The sequence below is a fragment of the Apostichopus japonicus genome, chromosome 14 (assembly GCF_037975245.1).
Source record: "Apostichopus japonicus isolate 1M-3 chromosome 14, ASM3797524v1, whole genome shotgun sequence".
NCBI lineage: Eukaryota > Metazoa > Echinodermata > Holothuroidea > Aspidochirotida > Stichopodidae > Apostichopus > Apostichopus japonicus.
This window is the reverse complement of record NC_092574.1, coordinates 16,970,482-16,988,831: the sequence shown is the minus strand read 5'-3', so window position 1 is coordinate 16,988,831 and position 18,350 is coordinate 16,970,482. Positions and strand designations below refer to the sequence as shown.

Genomic DNA, 18,350 nt, shown 5'->3' with positions numbered 1-18,350 from the left:
TCGAAAGTTAAAATTGTCCACCCCTCCCCTTAGACCCATTCCCCAGGACGGCGATCATTCATGCCTGACGCCCCCCCCCCCCCCCTAGTGGAAAATCCTGGATACGCCCTTGATATTTCTGAAGTGAGTGTAGTGAGAGGTCACACTTTGTTTCATAGATGTCACTTGGGTTTAAATACAAACTTGAAAACATGTCCCTATGATAGAAATATATAAATCTTCCTCTTAAGCTTAATTGGAGATACGTGTATAAGTATCAGACTCCGACTTAACATTGGTGACCATACTTGAGCGACCGAGCGGCACGCAACACCAAGTACTTTGTGGTTATTTTCTGGTGAATTGTACCTAACATTTTGGGAAACAATGCTTGCCAAATCCAAATATATATATATATATATATCTGATGCTTCGCTGGTATAATTTCTTTTAAAATTATTACCTCTTGTTGCCCCTTATCTTTCTGAAGGAAAACAATGCCGCACGATTTTTCCTACCCTCTTGAACCGAAAGCGTGACGTCATGCTGTTTCACCACTTACTGTGTAATATAGAGCGAGCGTCCCTTCTTCCCTATTGTTGCGGTCTTTGCCATTGCTAGGCCCAAGTTCAGTACTTTTACCGTACTGTAGAATCCATCCGAATGCAAGGTACACCAGCCAAGCCTAGGTCCAGCATCCAGGCGAAAGTAAAGTGTGGGATGAATAACGAATTCGTTCAAAGTTAAACTGTAGGCCTTTTCAAGTAGCAGCCTACAACAGATTCAAGACAACGTGACCTCTGAATGTAAGTATTAGTTAATTTTGAAGTTATTCAAGTAAGTTAGTCATAGTAGTATTATGAAGGTTGGGCTAAGTTAGGCCTAACAATAACATTAACAATACTAGTACAGTAGCGTCTTACCAACACTCAGATGACTTTTTCTTTAGTCTATAGCCTAATGTCAGTTGGCCCATACTATGAATGTGTAACTTAGTCCACGACGGGCCTAATGTAGTCCATTCCTTACATAGTAGAGAACAATCATGAATAAATACAGTAGGCTAGGGTTTGGTCGAAAATGTAACTAGGTTATGTGGTAAAAGAAGTACAGCTTAATAATAATTCAGTAGCCTAAGCCTACTGTAGGCCCACAGTAGCAGAGCACAATAAAGCGAATCATCAATTTTTATTGGGGGGAGGGGGCCGGGGGGTCAAGATCTCAGCGAATCAGGAAGAAATATTCATATCCTTACCAACAAACAAAATATATTATACCAGTCAGGGTAAAAACTACAATATATATTTTATGAGGGCAATTTCACCTCTAATAAGAAAGCCCCCATGACAATTTATAGGGGGATATTTTTGGGGGCAGCAGGGTCTATTTTATTAGTAAAAATTTAAACACTTTCATACATGCTTGAAATAAAATAAACAGCTTGTTTTCTTTTCTTTTACAAACCAGCCAATCCTTCCACTGTTTTACAGTGGACTCTTTGAAAACAACTTTTCTTATATTTTTTTCTACAAACGAGGACCATTTTATTATTTGTTATTTCTTAGCAGTGGTGGGCCCCACCACGTATTAGACTTCTCTCCATTTTGCCATTGTACATTCAGACTGAGAGCCGAGGCTATGTTTGATCGATCATATGTACATATATAGCCTAAGCATAACATACTGCAGGCCATCACAAGAAAAGTGAAAAGCAATCATAATTGGCGGTTAGTACCGGTTACTGCTGAAACTTAACTTGCATGTGTATATTAATTCCTAAAGCGGCTGTAGGCTAGACAAACTCACCGTGTACATCAGTAGATATTGCATATTACAACAGAACATACACTAATAGCATATAACACATTTTAATATACACACTGCAATTGCAGTAATGACTGAATAGCGGCACTGATGGGGAACATTTTCGCAGAACAGGTGCTTCAAAAACATCAACATTTTCGGGACTCAAAGTTCTATTTTCAAACAGAAATAATCCAAAAATAATCACTGAAATCATCACTGATTTGTTTGGTACTGTAACTGAAATAAGTAATGACATATCTTAGTGACATAATACTGGGAGCCATTTTGCAGTGTCCTTGTGATGTTTATCAGAGGGCTGTTTTGACAAAACAGAGGGCGAATACCCCATTGCCCCCTTTTATTTTCGATGCTGATACCTATAACAATTCCTGGAATTTCAATCAAACTCCATAGAAAGGAAAACTAAAAGACAAACTTGATTAAAGTTGGGAGTTTTCCAAATACCAAGTGGATAACCTGCTGACTGATAGCTGAATGCAAAGACTAAAACAAATAACAAATTATTCAATGTCAAATGGAAAGCAAGAAAACTGACTCATTTTTCTCTTGTGATTGAAATGATGTAATCAATATCTGACAAATTGTCTAAAACTAGACCTGTGATATCACGTGCCTTGGTCCGATAATAATGCAGTCGATAATGTGACTCCTTCATAGCCATTTGACCATGATGTAGTGGGACTAGTTTTGTATCTGCACTTTTGGCAAATGCACTGGCTACACAACTAAAGAAATTACACACACCTCTGTGATTTCATGGTCAAAACATTGCCAGGGAATTGAATACCTTAATAGCTCGGGAAAAAGCCTAATTTGATATTCCTAGGCAAATTTAAGTCTCAAGACGAAATATTTTCAACTAATTGCAACCATGATATTTCCACTATTTTTGGGGCTTTGTTCATTCTTTCTTAATTGCTTACCTATCATCAGATGTTTTATTTATGTAATGCATTCTTTACTAGTGTCATGTTTCAGTGCAAAATTTCAGACTCAAAACCAGAAACCATGTTGATTTTCTGGCCAACCACAGGAATAATACCAAGGGACATTTGAGCATTGATGCAATTTTGTGGGCTATGTACATTTTGATGAAAAACTCTGAAACAGCTACAGTAAAGAAAAATTTTGTTCCATTTGGAAGATGGGATCGTTCCAATTACCAGAACAGAGACTTGAGAAAGTCCAGACATGGCATCATTGAGCCACTGGTGATTGAATTTTTGTATTGTTTTCATTAATTACTGCAAGTAATTAAATTGCAATGAGATCCGAGAAAGATACAGATATTTAAAGCAACTTATTTTTATCTATTCCAGATTGTTCCTGGTCCAATTAATCTTCTGAGAGCAGGCTACAGAAACTACCACTGACGATGTTTTGGGGTAAGTTGTTATTGCATGGCTCTTTTACCCTATAGTTCTTTTCATTCCTTGTGAAAGGGGGGGGGGGGGTATGTCACATGCTTAACATGATGACTGAATAGTGACCAATCTACGTGTAACTTTCACTTGCTTTTGCACACTTAGTGCTTGAAAATACTTGAAATGTGACCATGCACAATGTGACCATGTTATACATATGTTAACCTCCGTATGTACTAGTTCTCAGTTCACTTCTGAAATATTGTGACCCAAATCATGACACACCATCCATGGAAGTCTGATTGCCTTGAAATTGACGGGTGTGTGATAACTACTGCAAAGGCATCTCTTTATCATATCTAAGTTTGTTTATATTATCTATTAATTACAGAATTTGCTGATTAATAATGCTATTAATTTTGATTCAATATTGTTGTAGTTTTAATATGTATTGGAGTTGCTCATTGTTGTAGTTTGACAACCTCTTTCATCATCATGCCCTCTTCTAAAGTCGAAGCCTGCCTCTCATTGTGTCTGTTATTTTCATTCTTCACAAACAGGGTTAACTCTGAAGCCTGGCAAACGCCACACAGAAATATTCAGTGAAGAAATTTGTTTATCAATGGCAACTTTAGAAAGCAGAAAAGACTTTGGTAATGTATTAAAAGTGAATTTGGATTTTCCTGTCAATAAAATCCCTTTTAGGTTTCACTTGACCTCCAAAGCAGTGGATGTATTGACAAAATTCATAACAAATGATGGACCGTAAAGGCACTAAAATATCATATAGCATTCAAAATGCTATATATTTCATTGTTGAAATATATATTTCATTGTTGCATTATTATTTTTGCTTTTCTTTCTATTCATATTTATATGTATGGCGCTTTAGACAACTATTTTGTTTGTAATTAGCGCATTATAATTCTTAGTTATTATAATTTATTATTAAAAGTGGATTTGTTAAATATTCTGGACTATTCCTTTGTCATTCAGCAGCTCAGCATGTGTGTTTTACACTAACCCCTTCACTTAAAAAGAACTTCAGTCTGAAGTTAAAACTACTTACCATTTGATTAAGTGTCCTGTAGAGATCTAATACTAGGCACCCCCATTTGCTGCTGAACTTTATAATGGTCATAGCAGTTATAGCTTATCAAGAACCATGGAACCCCCCCCCCTCCACCACCACCAAGCTCACCACTGTATTTACTGCTATTGATAAGTCTCGCTCATGTGGGTATCTGCCCCTTCCCCAAAGACACAAGAAAATATTTGCACCATCATCCTTTATCCAAATACGTTTTGCTGTTAAGTGTTATTTTGATGACTCTCTGGTCATGTCTCCTTGACTCTTACCATAGATACTGTACATCTGCGACCTGCGATCAGTTTTTTCATCCTCTCTCTCTTTCTTGCGTCCTTTAGGTGAGAGGCCAGACAATTATTCTCACGTGGTTGTCAAGACCCAGAAGAGTGACTTCCTCCTGTGTACGTTAGTTCACGGGTTACAGTTCCAACAGAATCTCAACTTGAAGCTAATGCCCAAGGAGAAAATTACCTTCCGTGTCCAAGGAACAAGTAAGTACATTGCTATTCATTCACATTTTTCTTTTCATCGGTGCTGTGACCGGGTGGATAAAGGCAGTGGCATTTGAAGCAATGAGGCTTAGCAATCGGAACGTTCCGGGTTCGATACCCGACCGGATCATAGTAAGGTGGGTTTTTCATCCAAGAGCAATCTACGGTTTTTGCCCATCTGAAATGACTTTCTAAATTGAAAAGATTCCAAATTTGAGTTAAGATGTTGAATTGGAAGCCACTCGACGTGTTAGTTGTAATCCATAAGCCCTTGCAGGCTTCTCCCACATTTGTGGTCGCTTTACATTTGGTGGAGCCAACCGTTTTTGTTGTTGTTGTTTGCATGTTTAATGGAAAAGAGAAGGAAACAAAGAAACAATTAATTTTAGGTTTAATTAGGTTATCCCAGAAATGGGGATCAAAGATTTCTTCCCAAATTGGGATTATAATATATATAAAGGCAAATATTTTTAGAGCGCTTTATGCAAAGACCTCAAAGCGCTTAAACAAGTACACAAAAATGCAAGTCAAATCACTGTAAATTTTTGGAATAAATGAGTTTTTAATAGATGCTTAAAACAGTCAACCGATGGTGCATTGCGAATTGAAGATGGTAGATTGTTCCAGAGATGAGGTGCAGCAGACATGAAGGCTCTTTCACCATAAAACTTTGTGTTTGGGGTATGGCTGGTGGCAAGAAGACACTTTGTAGACGAGCGAAGTTGGCATTGAGGATGATACTGAGGAATTTAATTTGTAATGTAACCAGGGGCAAAGGGAGTGTTGTGATTTGTACGTTAAGAGGAGGAGCTTATAAATTGACCGTTGTTTTACTGGAAGCCAATGGAGTGATCGAAGCACTGGAGATATGTGATCATGACGCGATGAACATGATATTAACCGGGCAGCAGAATTCTGAACAGTTTGAAGTTTTTTCAGTGTAGAGTCAGGAAGGCCAAATAAAAGGGAGTTACAGTAGTCAAGCCTGGGCATTATCAAGGAACATAGAAGTTTTGTAGTTATATTGTTGGTTAAAAACTTACGTATCCTGCTGATCTTCCGTACGGCTTTGTATGATGATTTACAAACAGCACTGACCTGTTGTTTCATGCTTAGATGGGGATCCAGTACAACTCCTAGACTTTTGACGTGCGTGGACGGAGTGATTGTGGTCTGATCAATTTTGACTGAAATAGATTTAATTGTTGTGGATTTAAATTGCGAGGTAGCATGGAGGATTTCAGTCTTTAAGTCATTGATATAAAGATTGTTTGATGTAGCCCATGATTTTATGCCCTTAGAGTTGAAAATTTAATTAGGTTTCCCCAAAAATTGTGAATTTTGGTTGTAAATCCTACAAAAGCTGGGAGGTGTTTTACACTCAGCATATTTTATCATGCCTGGTTTCCTTCTATCAGTGTAGCCTCATCAACGTGAGCCACATCAACGTGAACCACTTAAAGGTACTTTGCATGCATTTTTAGACATATTTCACGTGATAACAAACTTTGACTGACATTCATGGATTAATTTTGCTTTTAACTTGGTGTTGACCTTGTTAGATTTCCTCCTTCCAGCCTCTGATGATGACACCTGTTGCACTTTTTGGCAAACCATATTTTAGCTGGATACTTAACCCACTTCAAGCATGAGCTCTTTGCTTCACTCATTTATTGGGAATCTCTTCTCGAAACCACCAAAAGTTGTCAGCCAAAATAATGAGACTACCTAGACTTTGTCCATGAACTGGCAGTTGCTTGGGTTTAGGGTATTATACAAAAAAGCAACTCTTCATTGTTAAATGTTTCAGTATAGTTCAGGTTTAACATCCAGCAATGCAATTGACTTTTGACAAGATTTGTGAGACTTTGTTCATCTTCATTAGACAGGCAAGAAAGTAGATAGGAAGAATATGTAGGGCAATAGCTGGACAAGGAATGAGTCATTTGTCATATTATAGAATGTGACAGATTTTTACTGTCATGTCTTTCCCAGGTAAGGTCTACCTGACCGGATTCTCACCGTCTTGTCCGGTAGAGGATGTAGACATCGGAGAAGAGGAGGAGGAGGAGGATGAAGAGGAGACCTTAAACCAGGCTGGAGCATCACAGGAGCAGAAGGACGGTGACCAAGAAGATGCAGGCTGGTTGGTTGATGACTGCGGTGAGTAGAGAAATCTAACCCTGCTGCGGAGTACTCTTCTCTGTTAAGTACCAGAGGATTAACCCTGCGATTACTCTTCTCTGTTCAGTAGCAGCGGATTACTCTTCTCTGTTCAGTAGCAGAGGACTAAGTGGATTAACCCTGCGATTACTCTTCTCTGTTCAGTAGCAGAGGACTAAGTGGATTAACCCTGCGATTACTCTTCTCTGTTCAGTAGCAGAGGACTAAGTGGATTAACCCTGCGATTACTCTTCTCTGTTCAGTAGCAGAGGACTATGTGGATTAACCCTGCGATTACTCTTCTCTGTTCAGTAGCAGAGGACTAAGTGGATTAACCCTGCGATTACTCTTCTCTGTTCAGTAGCAGAGGACTAAATGGATTAACCCTGTGATTACTCTTCTCTGTTCAGTAGCAGCGGATTAACCCTGCGGATTACTCTTCTCTGTTCAGTAGCAGAGGATTAAGCCTTGCAGATCTTCAGGTCATGTTCATTCAGGCATGAGCAATATGTTGTGGTTTGAAATCCGGAAATTGGTGTTATACATTAGTAAAATTACTCAAAATTTAGAAGTTAGTATTAATTGATCATCAAAGAAATCCCAGAAGCCAAGGAATGATAGCAGTAACTTGCTATCAGATAATGACAATGTAAAGAAAAGGTCATAGATGATACCGACCCCATCTCTTCCATCCATCCCACCCCCACCCCACGCCACCACCATTCTCTCCTGCTCTAATCTCTCCCACTCTTATCCCATTTTCCCGCATTTTCCATCCAATGTTAGGAAACTCCCTTCTTTTGACTAACATTTTATTGATCTTTTACAGACACTGCTGATGATATCGTTGAAGATGTGATCGAAGCTTTATCCGGTGAAGAGTTAAACAGACCAGAAGACCAACCAGGCCAATCAGGCAGGGGTGCCATGTCAGGAGGCAAAGAGGATAACTTCCTGTCTGTCACAGGTATTACTTGGAGAATAAATTATAGGCATTGTTTTACTTACTTCTTTGATGACTCCTGGAATGATTAGATTCACACTTCAGAAGTAGATCATTTTTGATATACGAATGGAAGAGATCCTGGTAATAAAATGCTTTTCTGTCAGTTTCAAGTGAACATGGACGTAAACAATATGCAAGTGTTCCCACTATCGGAAGTCTTCATTTTTAACTCGGTTAACTTAACAAGCCAATGAAGTCTGTGCGGTGACAAATTGTCTAACTGTCTGTCTGTATGTCAAACACAGTTCTAAGACTATTATTTGCCCAAGTTGAGAGTGTGAAAGACATCTGGGCAGTTCTCTCCAAAAGCTTTACTTTGGCAATTATAATCCTTATGTTGAATTATCCTTGAAATCTGATTCATTTTGAATGTTTGCTTAGCTGTATCTGTATCCAGAATTTCATCAAAATGTATCTTTTAAAGTGATTGACAAATTATAATGATTTAAACAAAGGCATTTTCAGCTGAAGTGCCCTGATGACATCATCCATTCTGCTGTTGCTAGATGGATTTATAAAATATCACAAAATGCAGAGAAATTCATATCTCTGCAGAAAAAATTCTATGAGGGTGTGGTTTTTCCCAAAGATTCAGAAAAGTGTCAGCAATTTTGCTAATCAATCAAGTTCTGCCACCCAGATTGTCCTTTAAAGGGGAAAATGGAGTCTTCAGAAAGGGGGCCTGGTGACACATTTTTGGCACATTACCTAAGTTACTAAGTTGTCTGGAATACTACGCTAGTTATGAAATGGTCACAGCTGTTTAACCTGCTGAACTTTTTAATTACCCATGGAACAGCAAGATTTTTTCAAGGATATGGTTATTACTTAAAGTTACCTTGATGATGGTGTAAAATTGTTTAAACCCTGACTCTTTTGTTTCAGAACTGAGTAACTTACCAGTAAAGGAAGAAGGAATGGAGGAATGTGACTCAGAGATTAGCCAAGAACATTCAAAGAACCAGATCTCAGAGGGAGGTATGTTATTTAAACTTTTCAGAAGCTTTATACGAAAATGGGGGGACGGTGGATTTGCGGTGAGGAAGTATAAGACTGCCAAATAAAGTTGGTCCTTAACACAATTCCTGCCAGAGTGGTGGTTGTGGGAAGGGTATGCTCCAGAAGTAATCAAATGTATCTGTAATAGTGAAGTAGAATGTTGCAGACACAAAGTAATGTTCTTTATTATATTAGGTCGAAAGTTGCAGAAAATGTACCTTACCATGGATTGGAAACCTGAAAGTCAGACTTGGGCCCATTTTCGTCCCTGTACGCTTCATTAGACATTTCGTCGGGAAATTAATTATCATTTTCTGTAAAAAACTATGTATTGTTACTTTGTTTTTTTTTCTTCTTCTGTTTGATTAACGGGTCATGCTCCAGGGAGGAAAGAAGTTCGTTCTAAGAGTAGCAGTTCTCTGATAACTGATAACATAGATGAAGATGGCTCCAGTATGGAGGGATCTGGAGATGAATGGATCTTAGATGGTGAGTCAATCAATCCGGAAAGTTGCAGGCCTTGGTAAATTTGTCAAATTACCTTTTAAATAAAGTTTGTTCAGGTATCAAGTTAGGAAGCATGTCAGAAATGCTAATTTCATTCTTGCACAGCATTGCTAATTTAAGTACAGGAACGACTGCTTGAGGGAGTCTCTGTTGAAATTTACCTGTCTATTGCAATCCATTTTTACCCCCATCGGGTTCATTTGTTATTTGCTCTTATTAGTTTCCCCCTCTCCTGATGTGTATCGCACAGTTCGACAAGGTCTGACCCCCTTCTCCCACCAAGGAACATAGCTAGTGCGATGGGAAAGAATCTCATTGGATAATTCTCTATGTGGTAGAAAACTTTTGATGCATGTGATGCTTGCTGTTGGGTACAGTTTCCCTCTTCCTGTGAACTTATTATAACCCAGTTTCAAACTGAAGCTGAAAAGAAACGAACAAATTAAGTGAATTAATAAAAAGTTTGAAACAAGATGTCGTTTTTTACTTTTTCCTTGCCAACCAAAACAAAGAGAGGAAAAAAAGGAGTTACAGAGATGAACTGAAAGGCGAAAAATGTTCGTAACTATCTTGCTATCTCGCAAAACTGACATGCTTTCAGTGTATCCTGGATTATCCCTGATCACTGTAATCCAGATCATGGATAATCCTAATCCTGATACCTAACCATCCATTATGGGATATCTTCTTCATTAATCTCTCCATAGAGTTACAGTCCAAATGCCACAAGCACAGAGAATGAAGTGGGAGTACTGTGCAGTATTAACCTTCACAGTTCATACAACATATTACAATAGTACTGTTGTTTGTTCTAATATCAGACTACATAATGGGAAAGGAAACTGAATTATCCCTTTTTTTTTTAATTATACAGTTGATTCTAGGATTTCTTAATCTTGATATTTACAGAAGGAGAGGATGTCGAAGAGCCGGAAGAAGACGTCTCTGAGGTAGAAGAAGGGGTCGAGGATGACGATGGCTCAGTTGGTGAGAGGCAACAGATCGCTAAAGTCCCCTGCGACGTTTGCGATCAAGAGTTCAACACAGAGGAGGAGAAGTTGAAACATGAAGAAAATGACCACCGCCTCTCGCCCCCAAATTCCCAAGTACAACTCACAAATTCCTCTTTGGTCAAAAAGAGAAGGACCTACAAATGCAGGTACTGCAATAAGCTGCTCGCCAACATCAACAGTAAGAAGAGACACGAAGCCATCCACGCACGCGAGCAGAAGCTCTTCACCTGCCAGTACTGCCCGAAGGTGTTCTCTTACCACCACAACCTGGTACGCCACCGGAAGATGCACAAGCCAACCTCTATGCTGTACCGGTGTCTGATATGCAATGCAGGCTTCCAGCACATCCAGTTGAGGGACAAACACGTGCTGGGACATTTCAAGAAGGACGCCCAGCGCTGCGACCTTTGCCGTCAGGTCACCTGCAAAGGGGAGTGCATGCCAACGGAGGAGATCTTGAACTCTCAGAGCCTGAAGGAGGAGCAAGACAACGCCAAGACGGGTGTGAGGTACAAGTGCGAACACTGTCCCAAGAGCTTCCAGTTGAAAGCCAGTCGCAACCGCCATCAGAAGGTCCACGCTGCCTCGTCTAGCCCGTCTCCGTCCCAGTCGTCCAAGAAGCCAGAGAACTCTCCTCAGAGTACCGTGACAATGACCGAAGAATGTAAATATTGCTACAAGGCCTTCCCGTCGAACGTTCAATGCAAAACCCACGAAAGAACACACACAGGGGAACAGAGACCATTCTCCTGCAGATGTTGTCAAAAGACCTTTTTGGACCACTCTGGTCGCCGGAAGCACGAGTTGCGACACCCGGAGATGAGAAAGTTTGGCTGCAAATTCTGTCACAAGAGGTTTTCCAAACAAAATCTCTGGCAGATCCATGAGGCCCAACACTCTGAAGGAAAACCGTTCAAATGCCGTTTCTGCGACCGCTGTTTCTCTAATAAGGGTAATCGTGTCAATCATGAAGTGGTACACAAGAAGGGGGGTTCCATAGACGTTCCAGACGGGGTAGCTAACATGGATTCAACCAAGGGAAACCCCTCTCAAAGCCAGGCTGGATCATCGCCGAAGCCGCAAAAGAAGAAGACCACCATCTTCCCTTGCCGCATCTGTGGCAAGATATTCGGCAGTAAGAGCGGCCGTTATCGTCACCAGAAACTACACGAAGGGCTCTCCGTGAAGAGGTCGTCTTGTGTTAACTGCGGCAAAGCATTCATCAATCAAACTAAACTGTTAGAGCATAAATGTAAGCCGGACAACAACGCAGACTTTGCCTGTAAAGTCTGTAATGCCACATTTTCTGATAAAGAGAGTCTAGCAACACACCAACAGAAACACAAGGCTAGCACTTCTTCGTTAGCAGGTACCGTTTGCAGGTTCTGTAAGAAGGAATTTTCCAGTCGTTCGGCCTGCGTGATCCACGTACGGCTACACACCGGTGAGAAACCTTGTTGCTGTACAATCTGCGAATTTAAAACCGGCGATCCCAGCAGTTTAAGCAAACACATGAAGAAACAACATACGAGTCTTCCTTTAAGATGTTCCTTTTGCTCGCGGAAATTTGTGTCCCAGTACTCGCTGCAGATTCACGAGTCGCAGCACAGAGCCGACAAGGCCGTTCACACCTGCAACGAGTGCGACAAGAAATTCTCGTCCAGGAAGCAGTTAGATTTCCACCGACAGGTCCACACCGAACCTGAAAGTTTCCGTCCTTTCAGATGCACATATTGCAGCAAGACATTTGCGGCTCCAGAGACTCTGAAACGCCACGAGCACATTCACGAAAAGGAGCAGCCGTTCAAATGCGTCAAGTGCGGCCGACACTTCAAGACAAGCAATGGCTTGCAGAAGCACAGCCTGATATGTACTGATGGCAAGCCTCACAAATGTCGTTATTGTAGCAAAAGTTTTAGTTCCTCAAATGGATGCCACCTACACGAAGAATCGCACATAGTCGACAGGCCATTCAAATGCACACATTGTGAGAGAGGCTTCCTTTCGAATCATTCACGAGAAATGCACGAAAAGACTCACACCCTTTAAAGAGATCTTTTAGGGTACTCCTTTTTTTATAACAACGTAAGATGTTTCTTTTGTAATGTATTTCCATCTTTTTAGGTAAAATTTGATTACTGCAGCATACTTATATATATTTTTTTTTTGCTCTTTTATCTTGAAAACTCATTACTTAAATCTTGCTTTTTAAATTGTGCTTTTTTAGTTTACAAATAAAGTAGTATTTGCTTGTCAAGTCAAGTTCCAGTGAATAATGAAGAACATGTAACTGTTCACCCAATTGATAAACTTGACCCTCACTCTCTCTACCTCTCTCTCTCTCTCGTAAACTTTTTAAAGCAACTGACTGTGTTTGTAATGTCGCATCTTCCTCGAGCAAATGCAAGTAAGCAAAAATTATATTCTTGTGTTCTGGCATCTATGTTACCACTGATACTTTAAGCTACAAGAAAATATATTATTTCAAGCACTTCTTCAAGGATTTATATTCCACTTTCCTTTAGAGCAGATGGCTCACAATACAGTTAGGTTTATAAACAATTGGTGAGTTGAAAGTAGTTATTGTAGTTAAGTAGATTTGCTAATTGCCAACTAAATTCAAGTTTTGGGTCGTAGGTAAATACAGTAAATAGGTTCTTCAAAACATTGGCCTTAAATTTCTCTTGTAATTTTTGTTTAAGGTTTTGTAATTTTTTTGTTTTGATATCCAAGGAGCTTTCCTTCCTTGAATTTTATGTCCATTTTTAATACACTTTTTTGGTAGTAACAAAGTATTTGTTAAGCTGATGACATCCAAACAAAGAAAATCAATTGACAATTTTTTTTTTTACAATTTCTCACATAAATTTGGCATATGTTTATGAAGTAATATGGAAAAGTCTGTTCGTGATGAATTTGTTATAAATTTGAACAGTTAATATCTTCGCTGTATACATTTTGCAATACCACTTTGAACGATACTCTAAGAGACTTGGTGATAAGGTACCAACATTTGAAAGTTTACATTTCACAGATGAAGGAGAAACATAATTCTAAGCATCCTGATGAAACTTGCATTCATTTCCTATGAAACGTTTATTCAAGGTAACAACAGTTCAAGTTGACTCGTTCTGTATGAGAAGTGTGAACTTGAAGCAAACATATCATATGTGATGTCATAGAAGCAAACTATCATAATTTGTTTGATGTTTTGGTTTAATTTCTTTTTTTTTCACCTTTTATAACCACATTATACCTGTCTACTTCAAAATTGGGATGCATCTTAATATGACTTCACATTCTCTGAGGTAAAGATGGAACCTATCCAAATCCAAGGTTTAAGCAATGAAATGAAAAATAAAACTATAAATAAACGTTTTGCTGTCAGTGGGCAGCTATTACATAACACCTATTGCTTCAAGTTCGCTTATGGTTCAGACCGTGACAATATTAATTATCAGTATCTCGAAAAACAAAAGAATTGGATGTTAATTTCACCAGGATGCTCAGAATGTGTTTCCTTAGTTCATTAGTCTAAATATTTATTTCATGACTATCCTTCTAAGCTATTAATAGAAGATCAAGCACCATCCTAGAGTTATCACTCAAAGATTGACAAATAGCAACAAAAAAAATGGTTTCTCCGGTCACATCTGCTACGGTACACATTAATCACAAACAAATCGAAAGCGACACGGGAGGGAATAGCACCTGATTATTATTTCATTTGAACCGTTAAATATAACAAGTTTGCTTTTTGTGAGATTTTAAAGGCATGGCTAAATCTTCTGATTCAATGTTTTTGACGTTCAAATTGTGAGTGAAGAGAGAAATGTAACAAGGAGGTTTCAATAGTAGAAATGTGATGTGACCTTTAGGTGTACTATGTAGGTAAATGTTTTCTAGTTATTCAAACTTTAGCCAAATCATGTTAGGTAAAAGATATGCCTCTTAAGATGTTGTATTCTGCATTGGTGTTATTATTTTACATCACTCTGATCATGTTATAACCACACCTAATGGGATATCTGTTGAGCATAATGGGATATCCCATTATGATCACAAAGGGATATCTGTTGATCATATAATGGGATATCCCATGATCACAATGGGATATCCCATGATCATAATGGGATATCCCATGATCACAAGGGGAAATCCCACGATCATAATTGGACATCCCACAATCATAAAGGGATATTCTTGGATCATAGTGGGATATCCCACAATGATCATAAATAAATATCCCTTTATCATAATTGGGTATCCCTTGCTCATAGTGGGACATCCCATTGATCGTAATGGGATATCTCTTGATCATAATGAGAGATCTATGTAGTCTAATCATTCGGTTGCTTCAACTTGGTTAGTCTCTAACCATTGATTTCCATTGAGATATATAAAGGGTTATGAGGAACAATACTTTGAAAAATTACAAAATATAAATCCTTATCGGACAAAGGGTTTTGGAAAAACAGGAAACTTGGACCAATAAGTATTTGGTTTTACTTTTTTGGTCACCAAAAGTTTTAATACTTAGCCAAATAGATTTGCAGCTGCTTCTAAAATAAGTTTAACTTGTCAGGTTATTAAAATATCTTTTAAATCTCTTCATCCATCTTAGAGTAGTAAGGTATTTACTACAAAGTGAACATAATTATTTTGGTCTTGGAATAAAGGGATGGATTGTGGAAGATGGACTGAGGGGGGGGGAGAAGGGGGGGTTAATGAGAGTGTAATGTGAACAGGTAATCAGCAGAGTAGTAAGTGCACTAGATTAAAATTTGTATGCTATTAGTTCATGGCTTAAAATTATTATAGCAAATCTATTTTCTACCAATATATTTTTGACTTGCACCTGTACAGATGTCTGGATACCATTTTGTTCATGTTAACATCAAGTGATATGATATTGCAGAGAGTTATCGTGTGTAGTTACATAGTAACATAGTGTTTGGCATCGTCACTAGGTTTGATTATATGATAAATGCTGATCGCATCACTAACAATTTCATACATTGATATGTACTCTCACCTTACCCTCTAGGTTACTAGGTTTGATTATATGATAAATGCAATAACAATCTCATACATTGATATGGACTCTCACCTTACCCTCTGTAGACCTTGTTTTGTTTTATTTCACTCTTTAGCATCATTACTTCATCGAGTAGGACTTGCTATTTTCTTCATGGTACATTGTGTATTAAATGCATTTTAATTTGAAATTACAATGTTTTGCCCATGTGTAACCCCACCCCATGCCACTTACATCCCACACATCTCAAGTAATGTAATCTATGCTTTTTTTTTTCTTCAAATGTCTGAAACAGAATGTTCAGTTCTGACGCCTTGCCATTTTTCACCTTCATCTAGTTAAAAGAAGTTACTAATGGGAAAGAATAACTTGTGATAATAAGGGTTAGGTAAATGTGGCTGATGGAATTTAAGAACACTAAAACAATGTTGAATTCTTTCATTTTGGTACAAACACAAAAGTGGCTCACAATATTACTTACATTGCAGTATTCATGAATATGGTAATAGAATGGTGCTACATGCTTAATTCATCATAAGTGATAGCATTTCTTATGACTTGTACTAACATATATCACAGCAACTATGACATATATATGACCAAATTGTGATGCAATATATGACTATTATGTATAAATCATGGTATTTGTTGTGACATATGAAATTTTGCAAAACATGATGATGAGACGCAAAAGGATGTTATCTATATTAAGTGTATGTCACGTTCCATAACAGTACATGTGACATGGTATATGGAGATATGATATGTGACATTGCAACATGTGACATCGCATATCACTATACAACACTTTACCTAATGTGGCATATGAAAATGATGTATGAAATAGCATGACATATTAAATGACTTGAAAGTATGATATGATATATCACAGCTTATGACAAGGGTTTTGACTACATTTAAGTTTATTATTATATGTGGCATACGTAATATATATGAAAAGACTTGGAAGTATTGCATAAGATATACAGGTGACTACACATTACTTGGTAATTTATGTGGTTCATCAAATGATGCACGGTGTGGCATATGACTATGTAGAATGTGTGACTTTATACGACTTGACATATGACATTTTGACTAGATGTTAAGTATGACATTTAATCTGGTATATTTAATGGCCCATAGTGTGACATGTGCAATGACCTGACTTTGCATGCGGCTACATAAATATGTTATATATGACTGCATGAGATAATTCATAATAAAGGACATGGGTGGATGTCTGTGTGGATCACACACCACAAGCTCCTTGTAACATTGTATTGACGAGGTGAGTATGAAATCCCACATGACATGAAATAACGTGATGACACACCACTAGCTACTAGCTGCTTGTTACATTGTATTGAAGAGATGAGTATGAAATCCCACATGACATGAAATAACGTGATGACACACCACTAGCTGCTTGTTACATTGTATTGAGGAGATGAGTATGAAATCCCACATGACATGGAATAACGTGATGACACACCACTAGCTGCTTGTTACATTGTATTGACGAGATGAGTATGAAATCCCACATGACATGAAATAACATGTGTAATACGATGCGATGACATACTTGATTTGAAGTTTGTATCATGTCATGTCACATAATTAACTCAATGTATCATGAACAGGTTATTCCATAATAAAAAATAAATGATGTGATATGTGAAATGCTGTTCACAGGTCAATGTTTCATGTTGTGTGATATAAATTGATAGGGGAAAGATTTGGTAAACAAACTATTCGAAAATCAGACAATTATAAGTATTGGAAGTATATGTGGGAAAGGTCCAAATGAATAACAGCAACTCTTTTTAAAAATGATTAAATGATTGCTTTCTTTTTAATGACTTTGTTACTTGTATTTATTTCTAAGTATTTTCATTATGTGAGAGATCAGGGGTGGCAGAACTATGGGAGGGGCACAGGACAAATGAGTTCCATTGCATTGGAAAGTTTTGAGGTAACTTGTTATGGTTTGCACTCAAAGTCACATATCCCACTTCCCCATAAAAGTTGTGCCCCTCAGATTGAACCCTCTTCTACTGCCCTTGTGACAGTTGCCCTTCCAGTTGAGATAGTGTGATGAAGTTTCCAACAACTATGCTGCTCTTGCTTGAGAAGCAGTGATTAAAAAGTACACTACATGGATCACTAGTTTTGAACCTTTAGCAAGGTAAGTGTATTTGCTAACAGTGAACTACAAGATGTGAAGGTCAAATGTATATCAAGCATCACACATAGGCATAGTTAGAACCTGCCAGAGGTGTTTCCGCCATACACCTCTGTGTATAAGCATAAACCGAATGAGAAGTTTATATTCTAAGTCCTATTTGACTAGCACAAAGAGTATTCAAAGGAAAATAGCAACATGATTGGATTTGGTTAATGTCTGAAGCATGGTTGATGTGTATCCACTTGACAACAAGGAAAAATGCCAAAATGTCCACACTTTATTGGTTGATGTTAGCAAGGGCGTAGGAACCGGGGGGCTGGGGGGCACCAGCCCCCCCAGTGAAAAAAGGGGGCGGAAGTATCATTCGGCCCCGCTTCGCAAGTCAGAAAACCCCTTATGTCATTTCCAAATGAGAAAAAAAAATCTCATTTGGAGCACCAAATTGCATCTAAGGCCAGGTGAAAATGCAAAATTATTTACCAAATGGAGCGGATGTTGAAGTGTGCTATATTGCACCAAAGTGCATCTGAGGCCACCTGGAAATGCTAAAAAATTCCAAAGGGGAGGGGGATCCCCCTCCCCTTCAACCCCTCCCCCAGGCCGGCCAGTCTTCAGCCCCCCGCCCCCCCCCCACTCAAGAGTACCTTCCTATGCCACTGGATGTTACAGTTACAGACTTGCACAA

The 18,350-nt window shown here is 38.5% G+C and overlaps 1 protein-coding gene across 1 annotated transcript; it reads left to right on the top strand.

Moving 5' to 3' along the window:
* Window positions 1–601: 601 nt before the first annotated feature.
* LOC139979595 (uncharacterized) lies at window positions 602–17,336 on the top strand. Its single transcript, XM_071990551.1, has 9 exons — window positions 602–785; window positions 3,126–3,191; window positions 3,731–3,823; window positions 4,599–4,751; window positions 6,747–6,914; window positions 7,744–7,881; window positions 8,806–8,898; window positions 9,304–9,408; window positions 10,336–17,336. Exons 2-9 carry the CDS (start codon window positions 3,182–3,184, stop codon window positions 12,486–12,488), a joined length of 2,913 nt encoding a protein of 970 aa, XP_071846652.1. The 5' UTR covers window positions 602–785; window positions 3,126–3,181; the 3' UTR covers window positions 12,489–17,336.
* Window positions 17,337–18,350: the final 1,014 nt, after the last annotated feature.